The 18,397-nt window shown below is 42.2% G+C and overlaps 1 protein-coding gene across 1 annotated transcript; it reads right to left on the bottom strand.

Annotated features, from left to right (window-relative positions):
• Window positions 1-4,902: 4,902 nt before the first annotated feature.
• Window positions 4,903-6,143, bottom strand: LOC100454384 (CDKN2AIP N-terminal-like protein). The gene is made up of 2 exons (XM_054546852.1): window positions 6,007-6,143; window positions 4,903-5,266 (listed from the first exon to the last, which is right to left on the bottom strand). The coding sequence occupies exons 1-2, from the start codon at window positions 6,141-6,143 to the stop codon at window positions 4,903-4,905; spliced, it is 501 nt and encodes a 166-aa protein (XP_054402827.1).
• Window positions 6,144-18,397: the final 12,254 nt, after the last annotated feature.

Genomic DNA, 18,397 nt, shown 5'->3' with positions numbered 1-18,397 from the left:
CAGCCTGGTCAACATGGTGAAACCCTGTCTCTACTAAAAAATAAAAAATTAGCCAGGTTTGGTGGTGAGTGCCTGTAGTCCCAGTTAACTTGGGAGGCTGAGGTAGGAGAATGGCGTGAACCCAGGAGGTGGCGCTTGCAGTGAGTTGAGATCACACCACTGCACTCCAGCCTGGGCAACAGAGTGAGACTCTGTCTCAAAAAAAATAAAAATAAAAATAAATGAAGTAGCAGTAGGTTAAAACACCTGGTACAGTTCTTTTCCACAGACTTTGAGTCTCTCCTTTGTTAGAGACATGGACTCTGGCCTATAGCTTATGGCTGACCCTTCAGATAATCATCAAAACAAAAGAAAACCTATTGGCAAATGGCAGATTCTTAATGGCTATGGAGAACTTACTACTTTACCAATAAAGTCAAGATGGAGGAGAGTAGAGTTCTCTATTGAAATATAGTACGTAACTGTTTCGCAAGAGTTTTTATCAGTGTTTCTTCCCTGAGGATAAAAGCATTTATTTTTCTGTTTATTTATTTTAGCTACAGGGCCTGCTTCTGTCACCCAGGCTGGAGTGCAGTGGCATGATCATGGATCACTGTAGCCTCAAGCTCCTGGGCTCAAGCCATCCTCAACCTCAGTCTCTTGAGTAGCTGGGATGACAGGTGCGAGCGACTGTACCCAGCTGATAAAAGCATATTATAGATAATGAGGACATTGAAACATTTCCAGAAACTTCCCCATAAAGAATACCAGTTTCTGAAATATTTATACATTTCCCATGCAACTCAGAATAGTAACACATCAAACTTATTTTTAGCACCTCTCTTTTTATAGGCAGGAAACCAGACAAATTTTGTGACTTTCCAGGGTGTCCTCTGGGAAATCTCAAAGATAGTTTTAGGTGTAAAAGATATCTTTAGGCGGCCAGGCGTGGTGGCTCATGCTTGTAATCCTAGCACTTTGGGAGGCCGAGGCGGGCGGATCACGAAGTCAGGAGATCGAGACCATCCTGGCTAACATGGTGAAACCCCATCTCCACTAAAAATACAAAAATTAGCCAGGCATGGTGGCAGGTGCCTGTAGTCCCAGCTACTCGGGAGGCTGAGGCCAGGGAATGGCGTAAACCCAGGAGGCGGAGCTTGCAATGACCCAAGATCATGCCACTACACTCTAGCCTGGGCGAAAGAGCGAGACCCTGTCTCAAAAAAAAAAAAAAAAAAAAAAAAGATACCTTTAGGCTAGGCATGGTGGCTCATGCCTGTAATCCTAGCACTTTGGGAGGCTGAGTGGGAAGGATCACTTGAGCCTGGGAGATTGAGGCTATAGTGAGCTGTGGTTGTACTACTGCACTCCAGCCTGGACAATAGAGCAAGACCATGTATCAAAAAAAAAAAAAAAAAAAAGGTGGGGCCAGGTGCAGTGGCTCATGCCTGTAATCCCAGCACTTTGGGAGGCTGAGGCAGGTGGATCACTTGAGGTCAGGAGTTCAAGACCAGCCTGGCCAACATGGTGAAACCCTGTCCCTACTAAAAATGCAAAAAATTAGCTGGGTGTGGTGGCAGATGCCTGTAATCCCAGTTGCTTGGGAGGCTGAGGCAGGAGAATTGCTTGAACCTGGGAGGCAGAGGTTGCAGTAAGCCAAGATGACACCACTGTACTTCAGCCTGGGTGACAGAGTGAGACTCTGTCTCAAAAAAAAAAAAAGTGGGCACAGTGCCTCATTTCATGCCTGTAATCCCAGCACTTTGGGAGACTTAGGCAGGCAGATTGCTCAAGCCCGGGAGTTTGAGACCAACCTGGACAACACAGCGAGGCCCCACGTCTACAAAATAAATGCAAAAATTAGCCAGGTGCGGTGATGGCATACCTGTAATCCCAGCTACTTAGGAGGCTGAGACGAGAGGATCACTTGAGCCCAGGAGGTCAAGGCTGCAGTGAGCCAAGATCACACCACCACTGCACTCCAGCCTGGGGGACAGAGAGAGACCCTGTCTCAAAAAAATAAATAAATAAATAAAGTATCCTGAAAAATTCTTCTTCCTCTTTTTTTTTTTTTTTTTAATTTTTTGTCTGATTTCTGAAGGCAAAATATCAAGAGTTGTCAGAGGAGATTTGGGTACATGATTAAGATAGAATCATGAGTGACCGGGAAATGATACTTGGTTACCTCTTTAATCAAAATGCACAACAAAATACTTAAAAATAAATACAGAAGGCAACACAATCGTAAAAAAAGAAAATTGTAAAGAATTTTAGTGCTTTTGTGAGAAAACTTTGTTCTTTTTTTCTTATGTTTACATAATCAAGGACATAAGAAAGCCAAAATAGAGTGGGGGAAATTATACTGACAGAATCCCTTATATGCAGGCAGATTTCACAGAGATAAAGAATTACATTTTTTAGGCCAGGCATGGTGGCTCATGCCTGTAATCCTAGCACTTTGGAAGGTCAAGGCGGGTGGATTGTCTGAGCTCAGGAGTTCAGACCAGCCTGGGCAACATGGCGAAACCCCGTCTCTACTGAAAATACAAAAAAATTAGTCGAACTGTTGGTGCACGCTTGTAATCCCAGCTACTCAGGAGGCTGAGGCAGCGGAATCACTTGAAACAGGGAGGCAGAGGTTGCAGTGAGCTGTGATCGCACCACTGCACTCCAGCCTGGGCGACAGAGTGAGACTCTGTCTCCAAAAGAAAAATAAAATAATTACCTTTTTTTTATTGTATGTGAAGGCAATAATTAATACATCAAGTAAGCAAAACCAAGAAAACAAATGAATTTTGTCAAATTTTAAACATATTTCATATGCTAACATATATTCATATAACCTCTTTTCAGACAAATAAAAATCACTTTTATTTTCAGGCAAATAAGAATCACTTTCTGAATTTTGTCCTTTGTTATGGTCTTTTATATTCTGGAACAAACTGACACTTTAAGACACAAGTTCTCTGAGTGTGGTCTGGGGACCCCCAAGAAGTCTGCAAGACCCTTTCAGGGGGGTTTTCAGTTTTGAAACCAAAACTATTTTCATAGTCACACTAAGACATGACTTCTCCCTTCTCATTTTCTCATGAGCATAGAATGAGGCTACAATGACATGTGAAATGGCAAGAGATTGAGGACAGAAGCAGCTATGGGAACCCAGCTGTCTTCTGTTCAGCTAGACATTAAGGAGATTTGCAAACAGACAATAATGCCGCTTTTCTCATTTTTTTGGAAAATATTTTTCATAAAAATATGTTAACATGCAACGATTCCATCATTGCTTACTTCAGATGGATTTTTTAAAAATTCTATTTTAGTTTTCTGTGTGGGGATGATGCTGGTGATTATGATTATCATTATTATAGAGACAGGATCTCCCTTATGTTGCCAAGGCTGGTCTTGAACTCCTTGGCTCAAGTGATATTCCTGCCTCAGCCTCCCAAAGTGCTGAGATTACAGGCATGAGCCTGGTGCCCAGCCTCTGTGGGGATTATTAACAGATATAACTCATATAAGCAAAATCTCTTTGGTGTCCTCTATAATTTTTTTTATGTGTGTAAAGAGTCCTGAGACCAAAAAGTTTGGGAATTGCTGCTTTAGGAAAAACTACTCTTTTTCCTTTTTAAAAAATTTTATTTATTTATTTATTTATTTATTGGAGACAGAGTCTTGCTCTGTCACCCAGGCTGGAGTGCAGTGGGGTGATCTCAGCTCACTGCAACCTCCACCTCCAGGGTTCAAGCCATTCTCCTGCCTCAGCCTCCTGAATTGCTGGGATTACAGGCACGTACCACCATGCCCAGCTAATTTTTGTATTTTTAGTAGAGACAGAGTTTCACCACGTTGGTCAGGCTCATTCCAAACTCCTGACCTCGTGATCCGCCCTCCTCGGCCTCCTGAAGTGCTGGGATTACAGGCGTGAGCCACCACACCAGGCCTCTTTTTCCTTTAAAAACAAGCACATTCACAGTTGTATTTCTCTTTTGCTACTGCTCCTAGAATAGTCTCAACCGTGCATAATAATTATAACTTTTAACCAAAGTAATGAACTTCTATTTCACGAGGAAAATTAAGGGCTAGATAATTAAGAAATGTGTTATACAGAAGTATTTTTGCAGACAAACAAAATTCTGACAACATATAACACAACTTTCTATAGCCAGACATATCCCTTTTACACCTTGGTGTAGCAAAAATGAACACCTTCATTACAACACCCCAAAGATATAGCGCCTCTCTAACATACAAAATATATTAAACCTCCTGGGGGACAGAGAGAGACCTTATATAAAAAAAAATCCTGAAAAATCTTTTTTTATTTATTTATTTTTATTTTGTCTCTAATTTTGTGTGCCACCATGCCCAGCTAATTTTTTTGTATTTTTAGTAAAGATAGGGTTTCACCATGTTGGCCAGGCTGGTCTCGAACTCCTGACCTCAGGTGATCCGCCCACCTCAGTCTTCCAAAGTGCTGGGATTACAGACGTGAGCCACTGCGCCCAGCCCAAAAAGGCATTTTAAGCAAAAATTCTGATACTTAAAAACTGAAAATATGAGCCCAGGAGTTCGAGGCTGCAATGAGCCAATACTGCACCTTTGTACTCCCACCTGGGCGACAGAGTGAGACCTTGTTGGTAAGAAAAAAAAAAAAAATAGAAAGAGGGCTTTTACTATGTTGATGAACTCATCTTAGAGTGCATGATTTATAAATACATAACCATACATACTTTTGCAGTGATGACCACTGGAAAAATGAGAATGTTAAAAAGCCAATCTAGACAGAGTCCTTCTCATTCCACCTGCCTCTTTATGTTGGTAATACCAGGAGTCTTAAGAGAGCTGCTGTGGTCTGTGTCACATTCATCCCAGCCTCCTTTCTAATCCTGCACCTGATGATGAAAATGTGATCAATCTTCTGGTTTACCTTTGATGCTTTTTCATTAATTCTCTTCTGGTAGTAAATTGTGGCAAGTCTTCCACTTCCATCCCATCAGCCATTCCCATCACCTTGTCTAAAAGGTCTTTATTGTAACTGCAGCCCAGGAAGAGGTGGTTGGCCCAGACCATGAAAAAGGGCATCAGCTGGTCCAGGCGGCCACCGCCATTGGGTGGGTTGCAGTAGTCGGGCAGGTGGCGCAGGATGAATTCCATGTGGGCCTTCCATTGCTTCTCGCTCTCTGAGTAGGAGCGGAACTGCTCCTCGAAGTCTGCCACCTGCCGCACCCCTGACACCAGCTCCTCCACCGCGGTGGCCACCTTGCCACCAACCGTGGTGCCCGCCGCCCTAATTTTTGTATTTTTAATAGAGACGAGGTTTCACCATGTTGCCCAGGCTGGTCTCAAACTCCTGACCTCAGGTGATCCACCCGTCTTGGCCTCCCAAAGTGCTAGGATTATAGGCATGAACCACTGCGCCTGGCTGAAAGCCATTTTTAATATTTCATTTTTTTGTGAAAAAAAATTATGCTAAAAAGTTTGGAGAGATATATCCCAAAATATTTACTGTGATTCTTTCTGGATAGTGAAATTGTGGATGCTTTTTTTAAAATTCTTTTTTCCACAGCAAATGTGTCCTACTCCTATAATAAAAAGAAGTCAATAAAATGTAATTTTAAAAAGACAACATTTAAAGGCCACTAACCTGAATTTTATTTACTGTGAGCAAATTTTGATGTACTAGCAAGCTGAGTTCTCCCAGGCATCTATCTGCCTGAAATAATACCTGGGGTTGTTCTTAAACCCAGGATTTTATGAGAACAACAAAGACTGAAGAGAATGATTAAACTCGTATCATGAAATGAAAATGAAATGTTTCCAGCAGCCAGGCCCTGGATCTTCAGGACTGCTCAGCAAATATTACTTTCCTTTCTTCTCTCCTTTCCTTCCGTTCAGCCTTTGACTAGGTCAAATGGCCTTTGAAGGTCAATGTCCCATGTCACATGTCCTTGTGGCTTCTCTTGACCACCGTCCCTCATGGACAGTCTACAAGCTGTTCTGGGTGTAGAGTCTGACCTACGTGCGCACCTGAGCCTCTCCAAGTGATCATCACCAAGTTGGGTGTTCGTTTTATTCCCCAGGACACCATCCTCCAAGCTAAAGGGATGGCGGGCACAGCTAAGGTCCTTGTAGGATTCTGGCCCCAGGAGCAATTCCTTCCTCATGCAGAATCTGCCCTCTGGGCAGGGATTAGGACTTATGTGGATTTAAGCACATTGTGGACACTGTAAACCACGGGGAACACTTGCTGGGGAATCCAGCATCAACTCTCGTATCTCACTGGCAAGCTGGTGAGAACCCTTCTCTTGTCATGGTGAAAACAGGTCCCATGGCTAGGCATGGTGGCTCATGCCTGTAATCCCAGCACTTTGGAAGGCCGAGGCAGGAGAATTACCTGAGGTTGGGAGTTCAAGACCAGCTTGGCTAACATGGTAAAATCTTGTCTCTATTAAAAATACAAAAATCAGCCAGGCGTGGTAACGCACGCCTGTAATCCCAGCTAGTACTCGGGAGGCTGAGGCAGGAGAATTGCCTGAACCCGGGAGGTGGAGGTTGCAGTGAGCCAAGATCGCACCATTGCACTCCAGTCTGGGCGAGACTCTATCTCAAAAAAAAAACAAAAACAAAAAAAACAGGTCCTTCTTCTGTTTGGGTCTGCGGGGCAACGTTTAGGAACTCTGAAGCTAGAGTGTGTGGGTTCAAATCCTGTCCCGTGTTCACTTACCCAGGCACATGGCTCATCCTCTCTGTCTGTGTCCTCTTGGTCAATGTTAAGTTAATATAGGAAGTGCGAAGAACGGAGCCCAATACACAGAAATCTGCACTCAGTGTTGGCTGTTCATGTTATTTGTACTGAGCACTGTCTCCACAGGAGCAGCGGGGGCAGTACTGAAGAGAGGGCACTCATTCTTTCCTCTGAAAACACTCCTTACAGTCAGCAACCTCATCCCAAATGGTGCTAGACAAAGCCCCAGCGTTTCTTTTTAGGTGAAGCCAGAGTTGGCACCAACCTCAGCCTGGTGGGCAGCTTCTGAGCAAGGGGAGACCTGTCCTTCTGCCCCAGGATGCCAGAGGGTGACCCAAGAACCGACTCCCTCCCCTTTGGCTGGAAGATTGGACATAGCTGAGTAAAACTGACCTTGGACTTCATGTTCTTCGGAGTAGAGGCTGAGATGAGGATCAGACCAGAAGACAGCCAGGAGCTGCCCCCAAAGTAGCTTCTAGATGGTCCAGGGAGGGAGCCTACAGTACTGTTTGTCCCATGTTTGGACAGTCAGTGAAGTGGAGAGCAGAGAGTGAAATGAAGGACAGGCACATCTGTTGAAGATGCGGGGCCCAGGGCCTGGCTACTAGCATGAGTATTCGGGTGGTCGCAGGGTAAGGGTATGGCTCCAGGAGGAGAGGTGTCCCTCCCCCAACCGAGATGCAGTCTCGCACTGTTGCCCAGGCTGGAGTGCGGTGGCACAATCTCGGCTCACTGCAACCTCTACCTCCCAGGTTCAAGTGATTTTCAGCTAATTTTTGTATTTTTAGTTTAGACGGGGTTTCACCATGTTGGCCAGACTAGTCTCAAACTCCTGACCTCAAGTGATCCACCCCCCTCAGCCTCCCAAAGTGCTGAGATTACAGGTGTGAGTCACCACACAGGAGGAGAGTTTGAAAGCCCAGCTGCCCGCTGACACTTGGAGGTTACTGTCCCAACTCCAGCTCTCAGACTGTGTCGACTCAGGGCGCCTCTCAGCCTAATATACCACGACACTTCCTCACACGGTCTATTTGACTTGAAACTTATATTTAGGAATTGCACTAAGGAAAATATTCTGCCACCAGAACTGTTCAAAACTTATTTGTTCTAAATGGTGCTTAAATTTCCCCAAATTCAAAAACAATATTAAACAATTTACCTGATATCAACATAACCAGGTAAAGGTGAGGAAAAAAATTCTAAACAATCAACAACAGCCAAACTTTGCTCAATCATGCTAAAAAAAAAAAAAGTTAATTGTCTATTTTTGCCATAGAAAATGTTTGCAGAACAGAAAATTATTGCAGCCCTTTTGCAACTGGGAGGCAACAAGCTTGAGAATAAAGGGAACAAACTAAAGGTGGTGGAGCCAAATACCAGAAAAACATCTATGGTATCCTGGAGCAGCTGAAGAGACATCAGTAACTACCTACCTCCAGGCTTCTTGTTATATAAGAAAAATAGGCCGGGTGTGGTGGCTCACACCTGTAATCCCAGCACTTTGGGCAGCTGAGAGGGGCAGGTCACCTGAGGTCAGGAGTTGGAGACCAGCCTGGATGACATGGTGAAACCTCGTCCCTATTAAAAATACAAGAATTAGTTTGGCATGGTGGCAGGTGCCTGTTATGCTAGCTACTTGGGAGGCTAAGGCCTGAGAATCACTTGAACCAGGGAGGCAGAGCCTGCAGTGAGCCGAGATCGTGCCACTGCACTCCAGCCTGGGCAACAGAGCGAGACTCTGTCTCAAAAAAAAAAAAAAAGAAAGAAACCCATGTGATGAGGTAACAAACAGAATACCATCAAAACTGATGGGGAAATGTATTATAAATGTGTGACAAGCAGTTAATAAAAATACACTCTGAGAACCTTGTGGGGCTCCTGGAAGTAAAATCCATGAAAATGTGGGCCCCCGACCAACACTGGGCCCCAAGGGATTTTTAATTCTCAAGCTAGTCTCAGCTCAGCCTCCAGCTTTTAGTCCATTCCTGACTCAGTGCTCCTGCCAGTTCCTGGCTCCCGTGGCTTCTCCTTCAGGTAGGCAGCTCTCAGCTGTGATTCTGTCTTCACGGCATCTTCGTATTTCAAGGTAGTGGTTTGCGCTATGACCTCAATCCTCTGATGATCTTTTTCTTTTTTTTTTTTAATTTTTTTGAGACAGAGTTTCGCTTTTGTTGCCCAGGCTGGAGTGCAACGGCGTGATCTCTGCTCACTGCAGCCTCCACCTCCCAGGCACAAGCGATCCCCCTGCCTCAGCCTCCCAAGTATCTGGGACTACAGGCACACACCGCCACACCTGGCTAACTTTTGTATTTTTAGTAGAGATGGGGTTTCACCACGTTGGTCAGGCTGGTCTTAAACTCCTGACCTCAGGTGATCCACCTGCCTCAGCCTCCCAAATAGCTGAGAGGTGTGAGTCACTGTGTCCAGCCCTGATGATCTTTAAAAAAGCTAATTTTCACTGTGCTCAGCTTTTCTCCTGTGAGGATGGGAGTGATGGTTTCCAAGCTCTTAACATGTCAGAGCTGCAACCGAAGGCCTATATTACTTTTCAATGAGAAAAAGAGTAAAAAATTAAATACAACAGGAGCATTCTTACTATGGAAACCACTGCAGAGAAGGCTTTATTTATTTATTTATTTATTTATTTATTTATTTATGATACAAAGCCTCGCTCTATCACCCAGGCTGGAGTGCAGTGGCGTGATCTCTGCTCACTGGGACCTTTGCCTCCTGGGTTCAGGTGATTCTCCTGCCTCAGTCTCCTGAGTAGCTGGAACTAAAGACATGCGCTACCACACCCAGCTAATTTTTGTGTTTTTAGTAGAGACGGGTTTTTGTCATGTTGGCCAGGCTTATCTCCAACTCCTGACCTTAAGTGATCTGCCTCCCTCAGCCTCCCAAAGTGCTGGGATTACAGGCATGAGCCCGCTGTGTCCAGTCTGGAAGGCAACCTTTAAACTGGGTCTTGGTAGCTGGATGGAGAAGGGTAAGGAAGGGAATTCCAGCCAGGAAGTTCAGCATGAGACAGGCACAGAGGTGCCAGGCCTCTGGTCCATATTCAGGGTACCACAGGCCACCTATTTGCCTGGAAGCAGGATTAGTGGAGTGTCTGGGGTGCAGGGAGATAAACATTGGAAAATGTGGGTGCTGAGGACACTCATTTGTTCTCTGGTAGACTCCCTCTGAAGGCGGCCGCAGTGGGTGGAGATGCCTTTCTCTGCATCATCCTGGATATCACAGTGGACATTCACTGAGCACTTACTGGCTGGCAGGCAGGCATTGTGCTAAATGCCACATCTGCTTTTTTTATTTTATTTTATTTTATTTTCTTAAACTGTTAAAGATGTTCCATTTATTTTTTCAGTTTCTGTAAAAAGGAGACTGCTCCATAGTTTTTACTCACACCTCCCTGTCTGGTCTTTGCTTGAGCTGTCACTTTAGCCAGCCCGTTCTGCCATGTGACCCACGCCCCCGAAACTTACTCTGAGCTTGTCGGGTGAGCTTTAGGAGACATTGTGAGCTAGAGCTGCTGCAGTGGTAGGCCTGGAAATGTCGCTAGTTGATGGTGCAGCCCCTCCAGAGGGACATGCTGGACACAACCCTCCATATTCTGCACAGGAGAGCATCTCCCCAACCCCCCACCATATGAATGATAATGTTAGTTTGCGGCTGGACCTCTTTTCTTTTTTTTTTTTTTTTTTAGATGGAGTTTCACTCTGTCACCCAGGCTGGAGTGCAGTGGCATGATCTTGGCTCACTGCAACCTCCGCCTCCTGGGTTCAAGTGATTCTCCTGCCTCAGCCTCCTGAGTAGCTGGGACTACAGGCACGTGCTACCGCGCCCGGCTAATTTTTGTATTTTTAGTAGAGACGGGGTTTCACCATGTTGGTCAGGCTGTTCTCAAACTCCTGACCTCAGGTGATCCACCCGCCTCGGCCTCCCAAAGTGCTGGGATTACAGGCATGAACCTGTAACAGAGCAAGACTCCATCTCAAAAAAACAAAACAAAATAAAACACCACATTTTTAAATAATATGTGAGTCAAAGAAGTCTCAAGAGAAATTTTAAAATATTTTGAACTAAATGAAAATAAAACATCAAAATTTATGGGATATAGTAAAAGCAGTGCTTACAGGGAAATTTATAGTATCGAAGTTATATATTAGGAAAGAAGAAAGATCTAACATCAATAATCTAAGCTTTCAGCTTAGGAAACTAGAGAAAGAAGAGCAGTGTGAGCCTAAAGGAAGCAGAAGAAAAGAAATAATAAAAATTAGAGAAGAAATCAATGAAATTGAAAATAGGAAATCTAGAGAAAATCAATAAAACCGAAAGCTGGTTCTTCAAAAAGAGCAATAAAATTGATAAACTTCTAGCCAGGCAAATCAAAAAGACAAAAGAGAGAGACAGAAGAAACACAAATCACTAATAGCAGAGATAAAAGTGGGGGCAATCACTTCTAATCCTAAGAACATTAAAAGGATAATAAAGGAATTTTATGAAAAATTCTATGCCCACAAATCTGATAGCTTAAATGAAATGGACCAATTACTTGAAAGACACAAACTACTAAAACTCACACAAAAATAAATAGAGGCAAGGCCTGGTGGCTCATGCCTAAAAATCCCAGCACTTATGGAGGCTGAGGTGGGAGGATCAGTTGAGCCCAAGAGTTTGAGACCAGCCTGGGCAACATAGTGGGACATCATCTCTATTTTTAAAATTTTAACATGTATTTTAAACAATTTTAAAAAAGGAATAGATAGTCTAGCTGGATGCAGTGGCCCATGCCTGTAATCCCGACAATTTGAAAGGCCAAGGTGGGAGGATAGCTTAAACCCTGGAGTTTGAGACCAGCCTGGGCAACAGAGTGAGACCCCGTCTCTACAAAAAATACAAAAATAAGCTTGGCATGATGGTGCATGCCTGTAATCCCAGCTACTTGGGAAGCTGAGGTGGGAGAATTGCTTGAGCCTGGGTGGTGGAGACTGCAATGAACAGTGATCATGCCACTGCACTCCAGCCTGGGGAACAGAGTGAGACCCCCCCCCCTCAAAAAAATAAAGTGAATAAAATAAAATAAATGGTAATCTGAACAGGCCTATATATATATTAAATAAATTGAATCAATAACTAATAATCTTCCAAAAAAGAAAACACCAGGTCCAGATGGCTTTACTGAAGAATTCTACCAAACATTCAAGGAAGAAATAATACTATTTTCCTACAATCTTTTCCAGAAAATAGAAGGAGAGGGAATACTTCCTAATTCATTCTGTGAGGGCATCATTACCCTAATTCCAAAACCAGATAAAGGTTATAAGAAAGACTATAGACCAATATCTCTCATGAAGATAGATGCAAAAATCCTCAAAAAAATAGTAGGTTGAACCCAACAATGTATAAAAAGAATTATACACTACAACAATGTGGGATTTATTCTAGGTATGCAAGGCCGGTTCAACAGTCAAAAATGAATTAATGTAATCCATCACATCAACATGCTAAATTATATGATATCAGTACAAGCAGAAAAAGCATTTAACAAAATCTAACACCATTCATCATCAAAAACTCTCAGCAAGCTAGAAATAGAAGGGAATTTCCCCAACTTGATAAAGAACATCTATAAAAATCTACAGCTAGGCCAGGCCCATTGGCTCATGCCTGTAATCCCAGCACTTTGGGAGGCCAATATGGGTGGATCACCGGAGGTCAGGAGTTCAAGACCAGCCTGACCAGCGTGGTAAAACCCTGTCTCTACTGAAAATACAAAAGATTAGCCAGGTGTGGTGGTGGGTGCCTGTAATCCCAGCTACTCAGGAAGCTGAGGCATGAGAATTGCTTGAACCCTGGAGGCGGAGGTTGCAGTGAGCCAAGATTGCACCATTGCACTCCAGCCTGGGCAACAAGAGGGAAGCTCCCATCTCAAAAAAAAAAAAAAAAAACGAAAGAAAAGAAATCTATAGCTAACATCATACATAATAGTGAGAAATCAGATGCTTTCCCTCTAAGATCAACGATGTTCTTCACCATTCCCATTCAACATCATACTGGATGTACTAGCTAATGCAGCAAGACAAGAAAAGGAAATAAAAGATACAGAATGGAAAAGGAGACATAAAAAATGTTTGTTTGCAAATGACATGAGTGTCTGTGTAGAAAATCCCAAAGAATCAACAAAAAGACTCCAGAAATAAGTGATTATAACAAGGCTTCAAGATACAAGGTTGATGTACAAAGGCAGTTGCTTTCCTATATACCAGCAATGAACAATTGGAATTTGAAACTTAAAACAGAGTATCATTTACGTTAGCACCAAAAGAGAAAAAACAAAAAGAAAAAAGAGAAATACTTAGGTATAAATCTAACAAAATATGTAAAGGATCTATATGAGAAAAGCTATAAAACTCCAATGAAAGATATAAGAGATTATCCAAATAAATGGATATTCTACGTTTATGGACAGGAAGACTCAATACTGTTTTTTTTTTTTGAGATGGAGTCTCACTCTTCACCCAGGTTGTAGTGCAGTGGTGCAATCTCGGCTCACTGCAACCTCTGCCTCCCAGTTCAAGCAATTCTCCTGCCTCAGCCTCCCGAGTAGCTAGGATTACAGGCAACTGCCACCATGCCTGGCTAATTTTTGTATTTTCAGTAGAGACGAGGTTTCACCATGCTGGCCAGGCTGGTCTCGAACTCCTGACCTCAGGTGATCCTTCTGCCTCAGCCTCCCAAAGTGCTGGGATTACAGGCATGAGCCACCGCACCTGGCCTCAATATTGTTAAGATGACAACTCTTCCCAATTTGATCTATAGATTCAACACAATCCCTATTACATTACCAGCAAGTTATATCAGCAAACCAATTCTAAAATTTATGTGGAAAGGCAAAAAACCCAGAATAGCCAACAAAATACTGAAGACTATCTAAGGGTAGACACCACCCAACTTCAAGACTTACTATAAAGCTACTTGAATCAAGACAGTGTGCTATTGGTGAAAGAATAGACAAATTGATCAATGGAACAGAATAGAAAGCCCAGAAAAAGACAACAGATCTTTAACAAGGCAACTGATCTTTAACAAGGAGTGAAGGCAATTAAGTAGAGAATGGATAGTTTTTCAACAAAGCTATTGGACATACATAATGCAAAAACAATGAATTGAGACACTGACCTTACACCTTTCACAAAAATCAACTCAAAATGGATCATAGACATAAATGTAAAATGCAAAACTATGAAACTAGAAGGTTACATAGAAGAAAATCTAGGTGACTTTGGATTGACAATGAGTTTTTAGATACAACACTAAATGCATGAACTACGAAAGGAACATTGATAAGCTGGACATTATTAAAATTAAAATCTTCTCCTTGGTCTGTGACACTTAAGAGAATGAAAAGACAAGCCACAAACTAGAAAAAAATATTTTCAAAACATATCTGATAAAGGACTTATATCTAAATCTAAAAAACTCCTAAAACTCAACAAAGAAAGCAAACAACCCCAATTTAAAAGTGGGCAAAAGATCTGAACAGACACCTCAACAAACAAGATATACAGATGATGAATAATCATATGAAAAGAAGCTCAACATCATATATCATTAGAGAATTACAGATTGAGATAATATCACTGCACACCTATTGGAATGAGTATAATATGAAGAACTTACAATACCAAATGCTGATGAAGATGTGGAGCAACAGGAACTCTCATTCACTGCTAGTGGGAGTGCAAAATGCTACAGCCATTTTGGAAGAAGATTAGGAAGACAAAGCTAAACAATCCTACAGTACATCAAACAGTTGCACTCCTAGGTATTTACGCAACTGAATGGGTAAGAAAACTTATGTCACAGAAAAGCCTCAACATGAATGTCTTTAAGAGCTTTATTCAGAATCTCCAAAAACTGGAAGCAACCAAGATGCCCTTCAGTAGACGAATGGATACACAAACTGTGTTATATCCATACAATGAAATATTATTCAGTTATCAAGCCACAAAAAGACATGAAGAAACCTAAAAAGCATACTGCTAAGTGAAAAAAGCCAGTCTGAAAAGGCTACATACTATATGATTCCAACTATATGCCATTCTGGAAAAAGCAAAACTATAGAGACAATAAAAAGACCAGCAGTTGCCAGGGATTAGGGGGCAGGGCAGGGGATGCAAGGGGAAGGGATGAACAGGTGAAGCTTGGGGGACAGTAAAACTATTCTCTATTGATACATTAATGGTGGATACATGACATTAGGGATTTGTCAAAACCCAGGGAACTATACAACACCAAGAGTAAACCTTAATGTAAACTGTGAACTTTAGTTAATAGTAATGTATCAATATTTATTTGTAATAGGCAGGCATGGTGGCTCATGCCTGTAACTCCAGCACTTTGTGAGGCTAAGGTGGGAGGATCACTTGAGGCCAAGAGTTTAAGACCAGCCTGGGCAACATAGTGAGACCCCTGTCTCTAACAAAAACAATTTTTTTTTTAATTAAGTGGGTGTGGTGGTGCACACCTATAGTCCCAGTTACTTTGTAGGCTGAGATGGGAGGACTGCTTCAGCCCAGGAGGTCGAGGCTGCAGTGATCTACAATGACACCGATGCACTCCAGCCTGGGTGATAGAGCAAGACCCTGTCTCAAAAAAAGGTTGTAACAAATGTACCCCACTAATGTACAATGTTAAGAATAGAGGAAATTCAGTGTGTATGTGTGTGGGGAGGGGGTATGGGAGCCTTCTGTAATATGTGCTTAACTTTTCTATAAACCTAAAACTGGTCCAAAAAATAAAGTCTATTAATTCTTAAAAAGTAATGCAGGTAGATTGTTTTACTTGGAAGTCAGAAAAATAGAAAAAAAAAAATACCTGAAGACCCATCATCCAGACAACTGGCATTTACAATTTGCTAAATTTCTGTCCAGGATTTTTTCTTTGTGTAGCCTTTTACCAATAGCATTTTATTTACACCTATATTATATCTCATACCCTCGTTCATCTCTTATAATAGTTGTCTGTGTCCTCCACAAGATTTTATGTTCCCTGAGGTCAGGATAACCTGAAAAGTTTTTGTATTTCATATGGTTCTTGATATAACACCTGGAACTTACTAGGGTCTCAATAAGTGTTTATTTGACAGAGATGAATAAAGAAGAATCTTTGCCATACCAAATCTATATCTGCTAGAGAAAAAAAATCACAGAATGATTAAGAAAAAAATATGCATTATGAGAAACTTATTTTAAAGAGTTTACATCAGAAAAAGATGATAGGAATGGGCTGAAGACCTTAACAAAACAAGAGCAAGGACAAAGAATTACTAAATTTACATGAGGGCTGCATGGCTGGTACCTCCTGGTCATCACATTGCTCAGAGGGCTAAATCTTTGGCCAGGCTAGTCCAGGAACTAGGCTGAGAGACCTGCACAGAGCATGTGGGCTATTCTCCCAGGGTGGGCCTACAGAGCTTAATGTGAGTACATTTCCTCAAGAGAGCAAGCCACAGATGGCACTTTATAGTGTAAATGCCACCTGTCCATGCTGACTGTTAGGCAAGGGGTCCTATCCTTCTGCAGAGTTAAATAAGATCACAGGATTTGTTAGGTGAATAAAGAACTCCAGACACAAGATTAGTCCTCATCCTTAGGGCTGTTTCTTGTGAAAGTTGTCAGAATCAAAATGGAGTCACTAATTTAAAAAAAAAACCCTGACAAATAGAGCTGGGTTTGAAGAGAGGCCATGAAGAGAGGGCTCTCATGCTTATATGCCTGATAAAAACTATCACAAAGACTGCAAAACCACAACCTTGCACAAAGGCTATGGCTACCTTACACACAGAAAACTATTTCCACAAGGACATCTGCTCAGAAACTGCCTGTCTAACTCCATGCTGTTATTGATCTTTGTAGCCAAGGAAAATCATTTCAAAATAATCATGTAATCCTCATTTTTCCCTTTAAAAACCTTTGTCTTCCATTACCTTCCAGAATATGCACATAGTTTACTATGGCACATGTATTTCCATTGCAATGCTCTACTCCCAAATAAATATCTTTATTTTACAGAACTTCTCTTTGTTATTTGGCATTCTCTTAATATTATGGTAAATTCTACTTTAATTTTCCTAGTTTACTGTAAGAACTATACCTATTATAAGTTTCAGCACTAGAGGTTTGGACAGTTCTATGCTTTTCTTTGTTCTGCCTCATGAGGGCTTTTGAGAAGACAAAAGTTAAAAACTCTAGAACTTCCATCTCCATAAGGAGTAAGACAAAACACTGGCTCTCTGAACCACAACTACAAATTGCATACATAATTTTACAACCAGACTCTGCCACCAGACCCTCCTGGTCTTTCTCAAAGACTTTGGATCAGTACAACGTCTTCCCTCTACCCAGGTCATGGAATCACAGAGTTCTATTTTTATTGGCCATTTTCTTCCCTCCATACTCAAGAGGAAGGATTCTCAAACAAGCAATGAAACTCCTTCTCTATCTTACATCAGCTTGCAATTTAAAACTGTATTTCCAGATGAAGTTATGCCAGTATTTGTCTGGAAAGGTTTTCAATAAACTTCTTAATTCTTTCTTTCTTTTTTTTCTGAGACGGAGTCTCACTCTGTTGCCCAGGCTGGAGTGCAATGGCACGATCTCTGCTCCTTGAAACCTCTGCCTCCTAGGCTCAAGCAATTTCTCCTGCCTCAGCCTCCTGAGTAACTGGGGTTACAGGCACCCACCACCAAGCCTGGCTAATTTTTTCTATTTTTAGTAGAGATGGGGTTTCACCATGTTGGCCAGGCTGGTTTTGAACTCCTGACCTCAAATGATCTGCCCACCTTGGCCTCCCAAAGTGCTGGGATTACAGGCGTGAGCCACTGCACCCGGCCTAAACTTAATTCTTTAACTCATCTTTCTATACCTGGAATCCAGAGGAATGGCAGATTTTATACACCACAACTATCATGTTTCCATCAATCCAGGTGATGTGCAATTTCAAGGCTAATGGCTGCTAAGAACTATCCATACACACAAAGAAAGAGCAAAACCTGACAACTCTTTAAGCCTCAGATCAAATAATAATAACAAAAATAATTCACATTGATATGATGCTTTATATGCAATTCAACAAAAAGCTAAGCAATTTTTCTTTCTCTCCCTCCCTCCATCCCTCTTTCTTTCTTTCTCTCTCTCTCTTTCTTTCTTTCTTTTCTTTCCTTTCTTTCTTTCTTTCCTTTCTCTCTTTCTTTCTTTCTTTCTTTTCTTTCGACAGGGTCTCACTCTGTCACCCAGCCTGGAGTGCAGTGGCACAAATAATGGGCTTACTGCAGCATCAACCTCCTGGGCGCAAGAGATCCTCCCACCTCAGCCCCCCAAGTAGCTGGGACTACGGGCACACACCACTATGCCCAGCTAATTTTAAATTTTTTTTAGAGATGGGAGCTCACTATGCTGCCCAGGCTGGACAATTTCTGAAATGTTATCTCATTTGATCAGGTGCCCTAAGGCATTATCTGATCCTCAGGCACTTTGCCTCGACTCAAGTGAGTTCAATTCCCAGCACAAATATTTGCTGACACATCTCAAAGAACACCTAAATTATAGCCAGTCTGAGTACAAGCTCTCTTCCCCAAGAGAAAAAAAGCTGAGGTGAGTTGGGGGGATGATG

The sequence above is a fragment of the Pongo abelii genome, chromosome 12, assembly GCF_028885655.2.
Source record: "Pongo abelii isolate AG06213 chromosome 12, NHGRI_mPonAbe1-v2.0_pri, whole genome shotgun sequence".
NCBI classification, from domain to species: domain Eukaryota; kingdom Metazoa; phylum Chordata; class Mammalia; order Primates; family Hominidae; genus Pongo; species Pongo abelii.
The sequence above is the reverse complement of the archived record's forward strand: the minus strand, read 5'-3'. Positions and strand labels throughout refer to the sequence as shown.